Genomic DNA, 17,258 nt, shown 5'->3' on the forward strand with positions numbered 1-17,258 from the left:
TTACAGTTCTACCCCCTCCCCCTGCCCCCCTTGGTTCAAGTGAAGAAATACGGTTTCCTCACATGAAGCAATAACATTACAGATGCTTATGACTAACTAAGTAAAGGGAATGAAAAGAGAGAAAAAGACATTGAGCGACACATTGACAAAGGCTAAAGGGGGCACTCCCCTATTAGCAGGTGGACATCACAAGCAGAAAAAACTGTAGGGGGCACTCCTCTTTAGTAAGTGGACATTATAAACAGTGTTTACAATGTGGAAAAGAAAAACAGGGAAATGTCCATTTAAGTCTTTGGAAGTCTCTTCTTAGATGATTCTTGGGATGTCCTCTGGGTGTAGTCATGGAATGGAAGTCTTTTCAGGGGTGGATGTGTGGATGCTGGTACTCAGCCAGGAAAATTTCCTATAAAATTGAGCTTAACACAACTTTAAAATAGCTTTGTCAATAATCAAATCAAACAATGAGAGTTCTTAAAAACATGTCTAAGGGAATTCAGAATCCTAGTTGTTACACATGAAAAATATAATATGAACAAAAATTAAAACATTCTCTAAAACTTAATATTACTATACTCCTCTAAAACTTAATATTGCTACATTACCAAAACAACTATATTCCAGAAAAAATTATAAGCCCAAAATTTGACAAGTATGAGAGATAAGCTAGTTGGAATGGAAACCATAGGTGAAATATGATTCTTCCCAGTGATTCTTATACCATCTCTCTAAAGAGGTAAACCATAGTGGGGCAGCTAGGTGGTGCAGTGGATAAAGCACCTACCCTGGATTCAGGAGTACCTGAGTTCAAATCCAGCCTCAGACACTTGACACTGTGTGACCCTGGGCAAGTCACTTAACCCCCATTGCCCTGGGGGGGGGGAAAGAGGTAAACCATAGACTTCAGAAGATGACATAGATAGGGGGGTGGTGGTGGTGGAGTGAGGTGGGGCTATAACTGACAATGGTTTTTGAGAATTCAAAAGAATCCATTTCTTTGGCATCTTTTAGTGATTATCTCTATGATTTTTGTTCCAGAGGTAGGTGCATCGAACTCATCATGCCGAGAAATTTACTGTGGACCCTATCCTGAATCAGAACCAGAAGTCAAGGCAGTAGCTAGTTTTCTCAGGAGAAATCTGAATCACATTAAAGCATATATAACTATGCATTCATACTCTCAGATGGTGCTGTTTCCATATTCCTACACTTTTAGCAAAAGTAAAGACCATGAAGAACTAGTAAGTGATACTTGAAAAAAAATTGATTTCTCATTTACATTTTAAGAAATATTTCAAAACTGTGAAATGTAATGTTGCCCTCTACTAACCATTTTTACCATTCTGCTTATTATGACTTTGCTCTAACAAAAATCCCATATCTTATTATTTTCAGTCTCTAGTGGCAAGCCAAGCAGCTCAAGCTATTCAGAGAGTTAATGAAAATACTTATTACCAACATGGCCCTGGTGCAGAAACCATCTGTAAGTATTATTTCTTAAGCTCTTTGAAAACTGTCAATTGTTATACAAGCATATATATAATATTATATTATAATATACTACAATTAAATATTATAATATAAATTATCTCTATATAATCTATATACTGTATAGAGTATATTTCTCTCTGTCCCTTAAACTCTCTCACTCTCCATATGGATTACATGTCATATATAATATATTATGAATGTATTATCATATATGTTGTGTTCCTCTCTGTTGCAGTCATTTTAGAAATAGAAACTTCACTTGTGCTATGTAGTAACTCTTTCTCTCACTGTCTCTCCCCTTCCATACAATGTATTATATACATATTATATATAGCAACTATATATACAGGTGTGTATATGTGCACATATATATTTATACATTATATCTTTCTTTGTTGCAGTTATTTTAGAAGCAGAAAAATAATCTATACTATATAGTGATACACATACACTATAATTGTGAATATATATTAGTATGATGTATAGTAACCTGTGCTATTTAGTGATTATAAAATATATACATATACATGTGATGTGTATGTATATAGATATATAGTGTACAGATAGATAGATAGATAGATAGATAGATGTTACTAAATAGCACAGGCAAATTTTTGTTTATTGTTTGTTTTTTTTGTTTTGTTTTGTTTTAGTGAGGCAATTGAGGTTAAGTGACTTGCCCAGGCTCACACAGCTAGTAAGTGTTAGGTGTCTGAGGCCTAATTTGAACTCAGGTACTCCTGACTCCAGGGCCAGTGCTCTATCCACTGTGCCACCTAGCTGCACCCAAATTTTTGTTTCTAAAATGACTGCAACAGAGAGTAATATAATACAAGTAAGTGTAACATTCATAAATAAGTTATCAAATAGAGTAAAGCACTTAGAGCAGTTTTCTACACTGTAAAAGTCCACACTGGAGCAATGGCAGGAGTACACTAAGGTACCAAAATGAAGAGTGCTTAACACTCTCTGAGATGCTGTTCTTCAAACTTCTCAGCCTAGTGTTCAAGGCCTCCACAACGTAGCCCTGAATTGCCTTAGAAGCCTAAGCTTCTGTGGCATTAACTTTTTGCTTTCCCACAGAGGAGCATTACTGTTAGTGTTCCATAATCACTGTCAGTCATGAGAACAAACCCCAAAATCTGAAATAGTTTTAGAGAGAAATTTATTTGGTCATTTGGTAAAGGAGAAAGTGGGAAGAAGAGGAGACTTCCTGTCCAGTCTCTACAAGGTTTATATTATATAGGGGTCAGATGAGATTACCAGCACAAGCAATTAAGCAAAATTACGGAGAAGGAAGTTCCCAGACAAGGACTATTGAGATGTATATCAGTAGGGGGCAGCTAGGTGGCAGTGGATAAAGCAAAGGCCTTGGATTCAGGAGGACCTGAGTTCAAATCTAGCCTCAGATGCTTGATACTTACTACCTGTGTGACCCTGGGCAAGTCACTTAACCCTCATTGCTCTGCCCCCCCCCCCTCCAAATGACGGGAAAGATGTTAGGAGGCATTAGAAAGAAAAGGTTGGGGGCAGAGTTTAAGGAGCACATATACCAGCATAGTGCTCTGCACACAGAAGGTGCTCAGTGGAAGTTGGGTGAGTTTAATCGAGAAAGGATATCCTCCAAGAGTTAGATGATTAGCTCAGTTTTCAACATGCACAGTTTTAGTTGTTATTGGGACATTGGGAGATGAGGAAGCAATAAAGGAAACAGAGAGAGCCGGAGAAGATTTTCAATGACAAAATTTCAAGATGGATTGTAGTCAACTATTTACTTAGGTGTTTATTGAATGCTTGCTATGTGTACACCACTGTACTAAATGCCATTAGTAATGAAAAATGCAGTTGAAAGGCCCTTTTTCTCACCCCCTCCAAAAATGAGAACTTAGAAAGAGACCATTGGATTTAATCATGAGGAAAAAAAAAAAAAACCTTTCACTGGAGTGGTTAAAGGTGGTTAAAAAAGGGATTAGATGTAGCTAGCTAGATAAACCTTTTAATAAGCACTTACTATGTGCCAGGCACTATGCTAAGTGCTGGGAATGCAAAAATTAAGAAAACGAGACAGGGGGGCAGCTAGATGGTGCAGTGGTTAAAGCACCGGCCCTGAATTCAGGAGTACCTGAGTTCAAATCCAGCCTCAGACACTTGACACTTACTAGCTGTGTGAACCTGGGCAAGTCACTTAACCCCCATTGCCTGCAAAAAAAAAAAGAAAATGAGACAGTTTCTACTCTTGAGGACGTTGCCTTTGAATAGGGAGAGACAAAACATAAATTAGAGCTAGAAATGGGATAGTTAAGAGAGTGGAGTACTTGCTGGGGCCCGACAGATGGTATGAAAGTGGAGCAGACTGTAGATGAGCTACAAAGTGAATGGCTGGGTCTCTTCAAGATATATTGATTCTAAGGCAAAGAATCCCCAATCACTGAGGAGGTCTTAGCTACTATAACCATCAGCACCACCAGCACCAGCATCTCTTCCAGCCTTCTTTGTTTCTTTTACTGCTTCCTCATCTTCCTCCAAGCCTTTAATTATTAGGGTCCCCCAAAGATGTCTCCTCTTAGATGTCCCAATAACAACTAAAACTGTACACGTTGAAACCTGAGCTCAGCATCTAACTCCTCCAAATCAATATCCTTTCCCAATTAAATTAATCAACTTAGCTACTATAACAACAATACATTTATATAGTAGCTAAGGGTTGCAAATCACTTTACATGTTATTTCACTTAAGAATCAACTAATAGAATTTCAGGAAGATCACTACTTGAGTGTCCATGTTTAATCCTAGCTTCCTTTTATCACATCAAGATAATCTCATTAAAAGTACCCTAGAAGAGAGGCCATTTAGAGATAACTCATCAGCCATGGTAACCTATGAAAGAAAGAAAATTTCACAATGGCTCTCAATTTTGTACCACCACCTTTTTCTATACTGATGGTGGTAGAGCAGTGGAAAAGGAGGCAGAGAGTGGCAAGCATCATAATTTTTAGGCTATCCATAAATTACAATTTAGCTGTTGCAACTTTTAATGGGAGAGTCTTATCCAAAGAGCAAGTGAACATATTTCTGGAGGAAATGAGTCATATCATTCTTAATATTCTAGATATAATTGCTAGAAGATAGAAGTGAGGTAAAGTTAAATGGGGAGATGGCTCCCAGATTTTCCTTGGAGAGGGAAAGAAAGGAGTTGTTTGTTTTTTTTTATCACCTGTCCAAAGATAGCAAGAAAAATAATTTCTTGGGACATTTGGTCATCTTTCATAGCATTGCTCATGATAAGTATTTGCAAAACCAGCACCATTATGAAAATAATTGCAACTTGTGTACTGATATCTGTTATGAAGAGATAGTGGAATTTTAGGAAGAACAAAATAAGACCCTCCAAATTAAATCAACATATTCTTTGGTACAAGACAATTTTCAAAGGTAGGCATAGGGGGTGGTGGTGAAGAATATGTTGGAAAATATGGTTCAGGAGTAAGGAACAAGAAAAGTCAAAGACTTGTTTGTCATCACGCAGATGACTTCAACATGCCCTTTTCCCTTTTACTGGATACTGGATACTCCTCCACCAGGGTTCTCTAGTACACTGAAGGGGTTTAAGGGGTATCTAGGCTCTCTGCTATTGGCTCTAGCCCCCACCTCTGATATTCCCCTAAATTTAGGGGTCTCCCCTGCACCCCAGTTCCACTTTATCGCTTAGCTTTTACAAAGGAATATTTACTTCAAGAGGTATAATCACAAACATATAAACTCATTCCCCCAACATAGGGGGACATAATTCTACCTTCAACCTCATCTTGGGGAGGGGAAAAGGATTAAGTTCATAGCTTAGCTTAATTCCTAGGGAGTCCACAGTCCTACATTCCAAGTTTAGCCCCCTCCTTCCCAAGGACTTGCGTCCCAGGTACTCCAGCTTTTCTAATCTTTCCTGCTGAGCTGCCTGGCTGCTACATCTTGCTTGGAATTCTGACTCTAAGGTCACTATGATTACAACTTCTGGGGTCTGGTGGGGATTACTGCTGGCATATGAAACTAAGAAGGACCCCACCCCCAATTCTCAGAGCTGAAGCTGGGGTAAAAGGAAGAGGGTGGGGTGTATCCTCCCTCCTCAGTTCAGTTCATGATATCCACAATGAGGGTCAACTGCAGTCTTTGCCCTCTGGATACAGCAGGAAAAGGTGCACAGGAAAAAAGAGAGACTGGCTCAATTTGGCCAGTTTTTAAAGATGCAGCCTGTTTTGTTTATGCAGCCAATCCAAGGAGGGTACTCCCAGCCAGTGGTAGGGGAATATGATAGGAAAATCAGGAAGCCTTTATGTTAGGTGATCTGGATATGCTCCAAGGTCCTCATTAGAGTATATTTTTTCATGAGTAAAACTCTATCAGATGTTGAACCATCGGACAGTGCCAAGGACTTTGGCATTAGAACTTTCTTTTCTGGGTCTCTATTGAGAAGGTGGGGCTACAGAGTCAGTTACCAGGTCCGCATCCATGAGGCTTGCTTTCCTGGATGACAACTGGAGTGGGGAGGGCAGTGTAGAAGCAAGACTGGCGATATTTGTGGGGATGAGGTGCTGTTGTTCCCAGGTCCTTTGGCTTCTTTATACTTTTAAAAATAAAGTTAATAATAGCCAATCCTTTTTTTTTTTTTTTGCATGGCCATTTCTGAAGCTGATTCAATGACACTAAAAACAATCATTCTCTAGTAGGAGAGGTGAGGTAGTAACGTTGTTTGCTCCATTCACAAGTAGTATGATTAAAAACTCATAGTGGCAACAAATTGCGTTTATATGGACTTTTAATATTGACTTTTTATTCATCCGCTGAAGGTCCTACTCTGATGCTTTATTGTTTCGGGAAGGGGAATCTATGTTCTCACAGCCTATATGAATGGAGACAATTTCTAGTGGGTCCTAACAAACTGGAAAGCTTTGAGTGCCAACCGTTGACATACCTTGTCTATTGTCTAAAGATTAGCTTGGCTAAATGAGAGAGGCTTCATGCCCAGGCCAGCTGCAGAAAGTACTTAGCAGAGTGCTTAGTACATAGAAGGAGCTTAATAAATATCGATAGATGAAATCTTTCTTTCTTTCTTTCTTCCTTCCTTCCTTTCTTTCTTTCTTGCCATAGAAACTCAGAACCATTTATTAAATTACAGAGAGGCTGAACTTAAAGCAGGTATGTCCATATCTGGGGCCCAGTGGTTGGAATACAAGCACAGAGTCAGGAACCCAGTTCAAATCTGGCCTCAGACACTTGACACTTACTGGCTGTGTGACTCTAGGCAAGTCACTTAACCTTGTTTGCCTCAGTTTCCTCATCTGTCAAATGAGCAGAAGAAAATGTCAAACTACCCCAGTATCTTTGCCAAGAAAACCCCAAATGGGATCACAGCCAAACAAGTTCACACCTAGAGAAGTTGTATTTAGACGGGGTGTTCACACTATGTAAAATCATTTGAAGAATTTATGGTTGAGAAGCACTTCTTAAACAATTTATTATCTCTACGTTGAGATGAGGAAACTGAAGCTTGTGACTTGCCCAAGGTCACATAGCTACTAAGTGCCAGGGCTAACAGTCAAATCCAGGTCTTTTTTTTTTTTTTTTTTTTTTTTTGCAGGGCAATGAGGGTTAAGTGACTTGCCCAGGGTCACACAGCTAGTAAGTGTCAAGTGTCTGAGGCTGGATTTGAACCCAGGTATTCCTGAATCCAGGGCTGGTGCTTTACTACTGCGCCATCTAGCTGCCCCCCAAATCAAGGTCTTTTTGACTACCAGTCTAGTGCTTTTCCCATATTGTCACATGATTGACTGGTGCTACTTTCTGTCCATCCTAAGTTTATAAACCTGAAGGGAGGTAAGAAAGATGCTGCATTCAAGTCAACATTTATTAGTCACCAGGTACCATGGCTAAAAAGACAAAACTCATTTTCTCATTTGAGCCTCACAACTGATGTATAAAAAGGTTAATTTATTTCCCCATGGTCATATAGCTAGTAAAGTGTCTTCTTGTCTAATCCAGTATAAAATCCTGCCTCTCTGTGTGCACATAGTTATAATTTGATTAAATAAACCTTTACTAAGTGCTTCCTCTTTACAGCTAAGTTAAATATATCAACATAGTTTGAGGAGGAAACAAGCTCTCTCACAAGTGGGAGTTGGAAGAATCAGGAAAGCTTCACTTAGGAGAGTTAGCACCTGAGGGGAATTTTGAAGGATTCAGAGGAGAAGGCAAGGGGGGCAGGGAGTGCATTCCAGAAATGAAGAATCCCTTAATTATATTACATTTCTTTTTGGCAGGGAGCATTTGAGGTCATAAAATAGTCATTATGTAAATCAGTTATTCTGGGACACCTACATTTCATATAATAATTAACTTATTCATATTTTTCCAGATTTATCTCCTGGAGGTTCAGATGACTGGGCTTATGACATGGGCATCAAATATTCTTTTACTATTGAACTTCGAGATAAAGGCCAATATGGATTCTTGCTTCCAGAACGTTTTATCAGACCAACAGTGACAGAAATTTTTTCGGCTGTCTATACAATAGCTTCTCATGTCATCCGTAAAACTTAATATGTCCCATTTCAAATAACTGATTTCATGATAGCAGTACACAATTATTTTGCCAGATTTTAAAAAGAAGTACTATTTTAGATAAAGGGATTTCCTACCCTTTCAGGTTTTTATCAAAGGGATATAGTCAACATAAATGCTACTTCTTTAAGGACGGGACCAAGGTAACACAGTATCTAAAGTTTTATCTTATAAGTAATTTAAAAAGCATGTTCTTGTTGACTGAAAATGTTACATCAAATACAAAAAGTGTCAGTGTCTATCCACTTTTGGTCCAAACTTTCAACAAATTTCTTCCTGTGTTTCAAATAAAAGAAAGCAACATATTACTTTCTTCCGTCTTAGATTTTGTTGGGGCGTGTGTTGTGGATAGTGATCTAGATTTGCTATTTTATCTGTGTGACCCACATCTACTGTGGAAACTTTTCTAACTGAAGTAATTCAGCCAAGACAAGACAGCTAGTAGGAGACCAGAGGCAGTTCCTTGAATGTAGGTCTTCTAGACATCAAAGCCCCATTCATTATATAATTCAAGATGTTTTTCTCAGCCTTGTTCGGTCAGTAGGACTCAGTCTTGAAAGACATTTGCTACCGTCCACTTGCAAAGAGACAACATTACACAGAAAATTTCAGAGCTGAAAAGGGCCCTGGAGCCCAAACTATTCATTTTGGAGATGAGGAAAACATTGATTGAATTGGAGAGAAGGGAAGAGACTTTAGATTGTAAGCTCCTTGAGGGCAGGGTCTGTCTTTTCCTTTTTGTACCCCCAGCGTTTAGCTTAGTGCCTGACACATGGTAGGCATTTAATGTTTAATGTTTATTGAATTCAATTAAGATCGCACAGCTAGTATAAGCGGCAGACAGGACTAGAACCTTCTCCAATACTCTTCAATAAATATTTGTTAAGTGAATGAAACAAATTATAAGAATTAACGTAGCATTTTAGTATGTAGTATGCATCCTGTTAGAAACTTTATGATGGGAAAAAAGAAAAGAAAAGAAATCGGCCTTCTGGCTCCGTAAACGTGTAAAAATGAACGAGAGGTTCTTAAGCCGCCCAAAGGAACCTCTGCTTAACACAGACACGCCCCTTCTCTGCTTCGTCTCGGAGGCGGCGCGGTCACGGAGAGAGGCGTGGCCGTGATGACTAGCGCCTGCGCACGGGCGACTAATCCGGCGGAGGGGAGGGGAGGCGAGAGGCGTGCCCGTGACGAATGGAGCCTGCGCACTGACGACTAATCCAGTGGCCGGAAACTGCCTCTGCCCGGTCCAGTGATCTCTCGGCTTCCGGCGACGGAACGAAGGGGAATCTGCGCGGCCCGGTCGTCTCTTCCCGGCGGCTTCTTCTCTGTCTTTCCTCAAGTCATTCCCCATCTTGCCCCTCCTCCTCTTCCTCCACCTCCTGCTCCGCCCGCTGTTCTTCCCGCTCCCCCCCGCCGCGGCCCGTCTCTTCTCCCAGCTTTTCCACCCCTTGCCTGACCCTGGCTAAGCGGCGGGCGGGCTCCGTTTCCCAGCAGCCCCCGGGGGCCCCCGCGAGCCGAGGGTCCGTTCCCGGGAGCCGCGCACGCTGCTCCTCCTCCTCCCGAGGCTCGGGCCGTGGGCAGGGAGTCGCCTCCCCCGCTCCTCGGGGCGGTGGCGGGGGTGGAGGCGGTGGCGGTGGCGGAGGCGGCGGAGGAGGCGGGGGCGGCGGGGAGCGCCCTCGAAGGGAGCTCGGGGCGGAGGTAAATGTCCGTGTTTACGTCTGTGTGGGCGAGGGGGCGGGGCCGGCCCGGCGGGAGGGAGGCAGGGAGGGAGGGAGGGTCGGAGGCAGGAGCTTACTGATGGTTTGGCTGCACCTAGCCGGGAAAGCGGGCCGGACCCGGGTTCAGATCCCACCTTGGATGCTTACTGCCTCTGTGACCTTGGGCAAGCCTCCTCTTCTCCCTTGGGCTTCAGTGTCCTCAACTGTGAAATGACAGGTTTGCAAGAGATGGCATTTGAGGTCCTTTCCAGCTCTACAGATGGTCAGGGTCAGTACTCAGGAAGACCAGAGTTCAAATCCAGCCCCAGAAATTTGTCCAGGCAAGTTCACTTCACCTGTTTGCTTGGATTTCCTCGTCTGTAAAATGGAGATGATAAGCACCGAGAATAAAAAGAAGTTTCCTGTCCGTACTTGGGTTCTCCATTCGTAGAACTGGGCAGTGCTGTCAACCTTTATCATGGCCATTAGGAGTTGTGCTGAGTGTAGACCACATATCTATCTGCAAAGAAAAAGCAAAAAAAATAATTCCTGCTCTCAAAGAACTCAGACTTATGCGGGAGCAACTATGTACTTGGCCAACATCTCAGAGGTAAAGCACTGAGATTGAGAAGGATTGGGAAAGGCTTCTTGCAGAAGATGGGACTTAGCTGAGACTTTAAGGAAGCCAGGGAAGTCAACAGGCAAAGGGAAAGAATTTTAAAGCAGGAGGGCAGCCAATGAAAACCACTAGTCTTTTGTCTTAATGAGGCAGTGTGACCTACTGGAGGTAGACCTAGACTACATTGGAGTCAGAAAGGTCAATTCCCACCTCTGGCATGCAGACTGATTGACTGTGGGCAAGTCACTCAATCTCTCAGTGCCACAGGCAGCTGGATAAGACTATAATTTGCCAAGAAGTTATAGAACTGCAGCAGTAGACAAAGTTTTCTTACTTGGAATTTCCCCAATACCAGTGAAATCCCAGGTCCTACCAAAAAAGCAAGTATAAAAATTACCAATATAATGGCATAGACATTATGAGTATATTCTTAGTCAGGTGAGAACAACTGACTGCATGATCTCAGGATTTCTCAGACTTCATCATGCCCAAGTTAATTCATTAATGGGATCATCTCATCATCCTGTAAAATGCCCTCTCTCCCTCTTCCCTCTGCTTTTCAACTACTTTTTGTGCTTTGTGTTGCTTATTAGGAGGTAAGCTCTTTGAGGGCAGAGACTCTTTTTTCCTGTATCCCTAGTGCTTAGCAGGTGTCTGGTGCTTAATACAAGTTGATTGATTTATTTGATTTTCCTATTACTATACTTTTTGGGATTTTGATTATTAGTGAAGTTTAGGTTAGAGATTTTTTTTCTAGTTCAGTTGTTTCAGTTGTCTGATTCTTAGTGACCTCTTCTAGGGTTTTCTTGGCAAAGATACTGGGGTAGTTTGCCATTTCCTTCTCCTGCTCATCTTACAGATGAGGAAACTGAAGCAGACAGGGTTAAGTGATGTGCCCAAGGTCACACAGCTAGTAAGTGTTTGAGGCCAGATTTGAACTCAGGAAGATGAGTTTTCCTGACTCCAGACCTGGCACTCAATCCTTTGAGCCACTTGACCACCCCAATTAATGAACTTAAAGGTTAGAGGTTTGTTTTATTTCTACTACATAAATGTATTGGATGAAAGGAGGGCGTGTATGTGAGAAATTTTCTGAAGGTAAAATCTGTGGGCCCTTCCAACAGATTGGATATGGAAGATGAGAGAATGAAGAAATGAGGATGACACCAAGGTTTCAATGCTGAGGGACTGTGAGGATCTTAGTGCTCTTGACAGTAATAGGGAAGTTTGAAAGGGAATTGGTTTGGGACAAGGACAGTGAGTTCAGTTTTGGAGATGTTGAGTGTAAGATGTCTATTTTATTGGCTTAATTGCATTTTCCTTTAGTCTGGAGGGTAAAGGAGAATTATACTTAGTAGTATATTTTTCCATTTTCCTTTATGAGTGAGAATTTTTTAAAGGTTTGGAAGTTGCTTTATTTATTATAGTTGGAAATAAAGGTATAAATTGATATGGAAGAAATGGTCTTGATGTCCCACCTAGGAAAGGATGAATAACATAAGAAATGGAAGAAGGAAGTAATGAACAGGTAGAAGAGTAAGGAGATTAGAAGTGTGTATAGAAAACTGATGACAAGAGGGACACAGTTTAAATTTAATTTGAATTATTGAACAGAGGTTGTCTCTTTGGATTGATAGGTAAAAGAAGTTATGTATTACTTCTGAAGAGTTATTGTCTTGTATATATGAAAATGGTTGGTAGGAAAATATTTATTTATTTGTTCAACTCTGTGTCTTCAAGATGCCCCTTATCTTTTATATGCAAAATAAAAAATGTTAGGTTGCAATAATAAAACTTGAGGACATTTGATTTTTGTGGTTATAAAATGCCTTAGAAATAGCCACCTGGGAATGATTTTCCAATGGGCAGCCCCCCAAATTTCCTTACCTTCTCTGCCCTTGGAGGTTTTCCTGTCCTATCCCATAATTCCTTAATGAGGCCTGGAATCCCCAACCTGTGTCCTGCTTACCTCCTGGCAGCAGTCAGTTAGTAAACATTTATAAGGGCCTCCTATGTGCCAGGTACTATGCTATTGGCTGGGATCTCTAAGAGAAGCAAAAGAGCAGCCTCTGCCCTCAAGGAACTTATAGTCTAATGAGAGTCTACATACAAATATAGGCAAAGCAAGTGATAAACAGAAAGTAATTGAGAGGGCTGGTACTCAAATTAAGAAGAATTAGAATATACTAGAGAAAGGCAAATCCCGTATTTGGTATCTGGCATTTCCCTCTTTCCTACTGGTCATTATCCCAGCACCTTGTTTCATTTTTGCCCAGGCCGAGTTATTGATTTTAGATGTTTTTCATCTGCTTTTCAGAAACTTACTTTGGTACTATGTGTATCTAAAAACCCATTATTACTACCTTGTGTATCTCTGTATTTGAAGTATAAAGGGGAAAAAAGGTCAAAGTTAAACCATTTTGAGCTTTTTCTGTATATCCTTTCTAGCAGTAAATCTATTAGGGGAAGAAAAACTAAGAAACTGTTTTTTGTTTAGCTAAGGGCCAGGAAAGGAAAGAAACTGTTGGGAAGTAGTTGTCTGTAAGTGTGGAAAGAGGCAAGTCAACCCCTGGGGCCTTCAGAAGATTATAAAGTGGGCAGTAGGTCCATAAGTCATGGAGGAGTACACTTTTGGAAGTCTCAAGGATTACTCAAAGGGCAGTAGAAAGGTTTATGAATAGATTTTGTGTTGCATGTTACACAAATAATAATTATGTAGAACCGATGTAAAATATGTCATCAAGGGAATGTATGATCAAAAATGGCAAGAATAAAAGATAACCACTGATTCTATTGAGTATGTTTAGGATATCAAGAGAATTTAAAGATGGGGGAATTTTTGGGTGGAGAGGAACAAAAATTCTTCCAGGATTGGCAGGCATGGATATCTCCTGAGAATGAAATCTAGGATCCTTTGGAGCATAAGCTGTCAGTGGGGAGATCACAGGTCCATTGGAGAAATAACAGGATTAAAAGAAATCTTGACAAGCTAGAATGTTCTGCAAAATTTTATAGTGATGAATGTAAAATCTTAGACAGCTTTTTTCCTTCAAAACTTTTGCTTTTTATGTTATTGAGACAATATTACCATTTTCAACAGAGGAAGATGATTTAAAAAAAACTTAGGAGAAAATAAAATTTCAGTCACCATATTAACTTGACTAGCACAAATTTTGTTTATATAGAATATATCTTTAAAATTAAAACAAAATAGGGGCGGCTAGGTGGTGCAGTGGATAGAGCACCAGCCTGGGAGTCAGGAGTACCTGAGTTCAAATCCGGCCTCAGACACTTACCACTTACTAGCTGTGTGACCCTGGGCAAGTCACTTAACCCCAATTGCCTCACTAAAAAAAAAAAAAATTAAAACAAAATGCTCTGCTCTGCACCTTTTATCTCTGCCTGAATTTACATGTGCATCCTTGATCTCAACTGTAAACCCTTCCCAGTTTTACCCAGTGTAATAGTTTTTAGTTATTTAAAACCAAAGTATTTTACAGTTTTTGTCTCTTTTTTTGGTTAAAGTAGTACAAGATGTCAAAAATTAGAAGAAAGGTCACAGTGGAAAATACCAAGACTATATCTGATAGCACATCTCGAAGACCAAGTGTATTTGAAAGACTTGGACCCAGCACTGGAAATACAGCTGAGGTGAGTTGTTAGCAGTATAGATACGATAGTCCTTTTGGAATTCCTAATATTGAGTATTAGTTTGGTTTAGCAAAGAGCTGTTAGCTTTTAATATAGGAATGTTCATAAAGTTGTCTTTTGGTAGATTTTTTGAATTACCTTTTGAAAAGAACTGGAAAAATTAGTATGTTTATAAACCTTTTTCCTCATTTACCTTTTATTTGTATTACTTTTAGAACACGTTGTCAGATTAGCTGGAATGATTAGACTTATTTTGCTTTTGTCCCTTAGACATTTTGTTACTAAAATTTCATGGAATTCATCCAGTAATATCTCTTTCTCTTAGACACAGTGCCGTAACTGGCTGAAGACTGGCAACTGTCCCTATGGGAACACATGTAGATTCGTACATGGCCCTTCACCTCGAGGCAAAGGCTATAGCAGCAGTTATAGAAGGTAAATTTAGCTTTAAAAAAATGTCAACATTTGTCTTATGTAATAGGAAATCTGATGAGTTGTTTTGGGGGGTGGGTAGGGAAGGAAGAGCAGTAAACTCTTATAAAGTTGTTTTAAAAAATTGGTATGTTTATATTGGATCTTTAAAAAACCTTTTTTGAAGATCCAACCATTCTGAAGAGCAATTTGGAACTATGCCCAAAGGGCTATAAAACTATGCATACCCTTTGATTCAGCTATACCACTGCAAGATTTATATCCCAGAGACATTCCCAAAAAGAGAAAAAGACCTATTTGTACAAAGAGACTTATAGCAGCTTTTTTTGTGGTGGCTAAGAATTGGAAATCAAAGGAATTCCCATCAATTGGGGAATGACTAAACTACCTGTGGTATATGATGGTGATGGAATATTATTGTGCTATAAGAAATGATAAGCAGAATGACTTCAGAAAGGCCTGGAAAGACATCTATGAACTGATGTACAGTGAAGTGAGCAGAGCCAAGAGAACATTGTGCACAGAGATAGCAATATTTGATGAAGAACTGTGAATAACTTGACTATTCTCAACAATACAATGATCCAAGACAATCCCAAAGGACTATTAACAATACATACTATCCATCTCCAAAGAAAGAACTGATATTGATGGAACAGACTGAAGCATGTTATTTTTACTTTCTTTCATTTTTTTCTTTGAATCAAATTTTCTTGTACAAAATGACAAATATGGTAATGTTTTACATAACAACCATACATGTATAACCCATATTGGATTGTTTTCTGCCTCAAAGAGGGAGGAGGGGATGGAGGGAAAGAGGGATAAAAATTGGAGCTCTAAACTCTAAATAAAAATGTTTATTACACCCCCCCAAACCCCCCCATTTTTTGAGCTTAATTTTTTATTTGATGGTTTTCCTCCAATCTTAAGAATATTTAATTTTTTTCCAGTTACATGTAAAGATAGTTTTCAACATTCGTTTTTATAAGATTTTGAGTTCCAAATTTTTCTCCCTCATTCCCCTCCCCCCCAAGACAACAAGTAATCTGATATAGGTTGTATATGTACAATCACATTAAACTTATGAAATGTTTTTAATAAACATCTTGCATAGTATTATTTCATTAGCTTTGAAATAGGGCTTATGTGGATCCAAATTAAATAACTTATAACTTACATTAACTGGTTCATTTATTTATTTATATTTGGTAGTTCTTTTGTGGACTTTTTGTATCTTTCTTTTATTAATAATATCTTTAATAATACCTTAAGGCAGTGCTAGTAGGAGTTAGCAAAATCTCAAGAATTTGATTTTTTTTTTTTAAGTGAGGCAATTGGGGTTAAGTGACTTGCCCCCAGGGTCACACAGCTAGTAAGTGTTAAGTGTCTGAGGCCAGATTTGAACTCAGGTACTCCTGAATCCAGGGCTGGTGCTTTATCCATTGCACCACCTAGCCGCCCCAAGAATTTGATTTTTGTTGTTTAACCATTTTTTGGTGAGAAGGGAATTATTTATAACTTTTAAAAACAAAAATACTTCTGTAGTAGTTTTGTAAACACTATAAATTAGTGCCACTGATCAGTAAGAAATGGTGAAAATGGTTTAAATAAATATTACAGAATTAAAGAAAGTAAAGCTTTAAAATAACTATGCTAGTACTAAAAATATTCATGAGTCCAATTCTCTTTAGTTTCTTTTTTAGAATTATATGCTTTGCCTTTTCAGAACTTCTAACACCACCTAACATTTATGTAGTGCTTACCATGTGCCAGGCACTGTGCTAATCACTTTACAAATATCTCATTTGATCATGACCACAACCTGGGCAGGTAGGTACTATTATTCACATTTTATGGATAAGGAAACTGAGGCAAACTGTGGTTAAGTGACTACCCCAGGGCCCTAAGCTAATAAGTATCTGGGGTTAGATTTGAACTCATCTGTCTGACACCAGGTCCTTATTATATCTGCTGTTAATACGTACATGCTCAAAGCATCTAAAAATAGTACTAAAGATACAGTATTACACTTTAAAGTTAGTTTGTAACAATTATTTAATCCTTAGTTATTCAGAATGCCCCAAATATAGTAACAGGAAAATGACATTTAGCAGTCCACTGCCTTTTCCTTCTCTTTGGCACAGCCTATAAATTTAATTTTAATAAAATAAAGCATCATGAGAGACATTTTAAAGGAAATCAGATTTTTTTTTTTTTGCTGCGCCACCTAGCTGCCCCAAAATCAGATATTTTTTCAAATGCAGTTTCTGAAACTTGTGAGAAACCATGTGATAGAGGCAATAACTTTTACAATAAAGCTTATTTTAATGTTCTCTTAGTTTTGTTGATGCTTTTTTTGCATTCACCACTCGTTTCTCAATATCCTATTTCCTCCGCTAGCCCTCCCTCCCTTGTAACAAAGTAAAACAGTTAGACGAAACCAACTGACAGTGACAAGATCTCATGTCTTTTCAACATGTTGGACATGTAGTTCTACATCTCTTTGTTATAAGAAGAAAGTGTATTTCATCATGTCTCCTGGGACCAAGCTTGAACATTGCATTTAATTCAAGTTCATCTGTCTTAGTGTTGTCTTAATTTATATTATTGCAGTCATTACTTATATTCATTAGTTAATAAAAGTTTTCCTGTGATATTCTCAATTCCTCATTTGTCATTTCTTATAATGTGATAATATTCCATTATTTTCACTTAACATAGGTTGTTCAGCTGTTCTTAATTGATGAGCATATAA

The 17,258-nt window shown here is 39.1% G+C and overlaps 2 protein-coding genes across 8 annotated transcripts in view; both read left to right on the forward strand.

Annotated features, from left to right (window-relative positions):
• The window catches only part of CPB2 (carboxypeptidase B2), a 62,605-nt gene extending 54,202 nt beyond the window's left edge, over positions 1 to 8,403 (forward strand). Inside the window, exons 9-11 of the mRNA XM_043990590.1 lie at positions 1,036 to 1,238; positions 1,393 to 1,480; positions 7,893 to 8,403. Of these exons, the coding sequence (XP_043846525.1) occupies positions 1,036 to 1,238; positions 1,393 to 1,480; positions 7,893 to 8,077 (476 nt within the window). The 3' untranslated portion in view covers positions 8,078 to 8,403. The remainder of the gene's footprint in view (positions 1 to 1,035; positions 1,239 to 1,392; positions 1,481 to 7,892) is intronic.
• A 1,342-nt stretch (positions 8,404 to 9,745) lies between these two features.
• ZC3H13 (zinc finger CCCH-type containing 13) overlaps positions 9,746 to 17,258 on the forward strand; it is an 81,136-nt gene continuing 73,623 nt past the window's right edge. For 6 of the 7 annotated variants that reach the window (XM_043993037.1, XM_043993039.1, XM_043993040.1 and 3 more), the window contains exons 1-3: positions 9,767 to 9,799; positions 13,946 to 14,068; positions 14,394 to 14,503. In XM_043993037.1, the coding sequence (XP_043848972.1) occupies positions 13,952 to 14,068; positions 14,394 to 14,503 (227 nt within the window). In that variant the 5' untranslated portion in view covers positions 9,767 to 9,799; positions 13,946 to 13,951. Of the gene's footprint in view, positions 9,800 to 13,942; positions 14,069 to 14,393; positions 14,504 to 17,258 lie in introns of all 7 variants that reach the window. The other variant, XM_043993038.1, reaches the window with a different exon arrangement.

Source organism: Dromiciops gliroides, chromosome 3 (genome assembly GCF_019393635.1).
Source record: "Dromiciops gliroides isolate mDroGli1 chromosome 3, mDroGli1.pri, whole genome shotgun sequence".
NCBI lineage: Eukaryota > Metazoa > Chordata > Mammalia > Microbiotheria > Microbiotheriidae > Dromiciops > Dromiciops gliroides.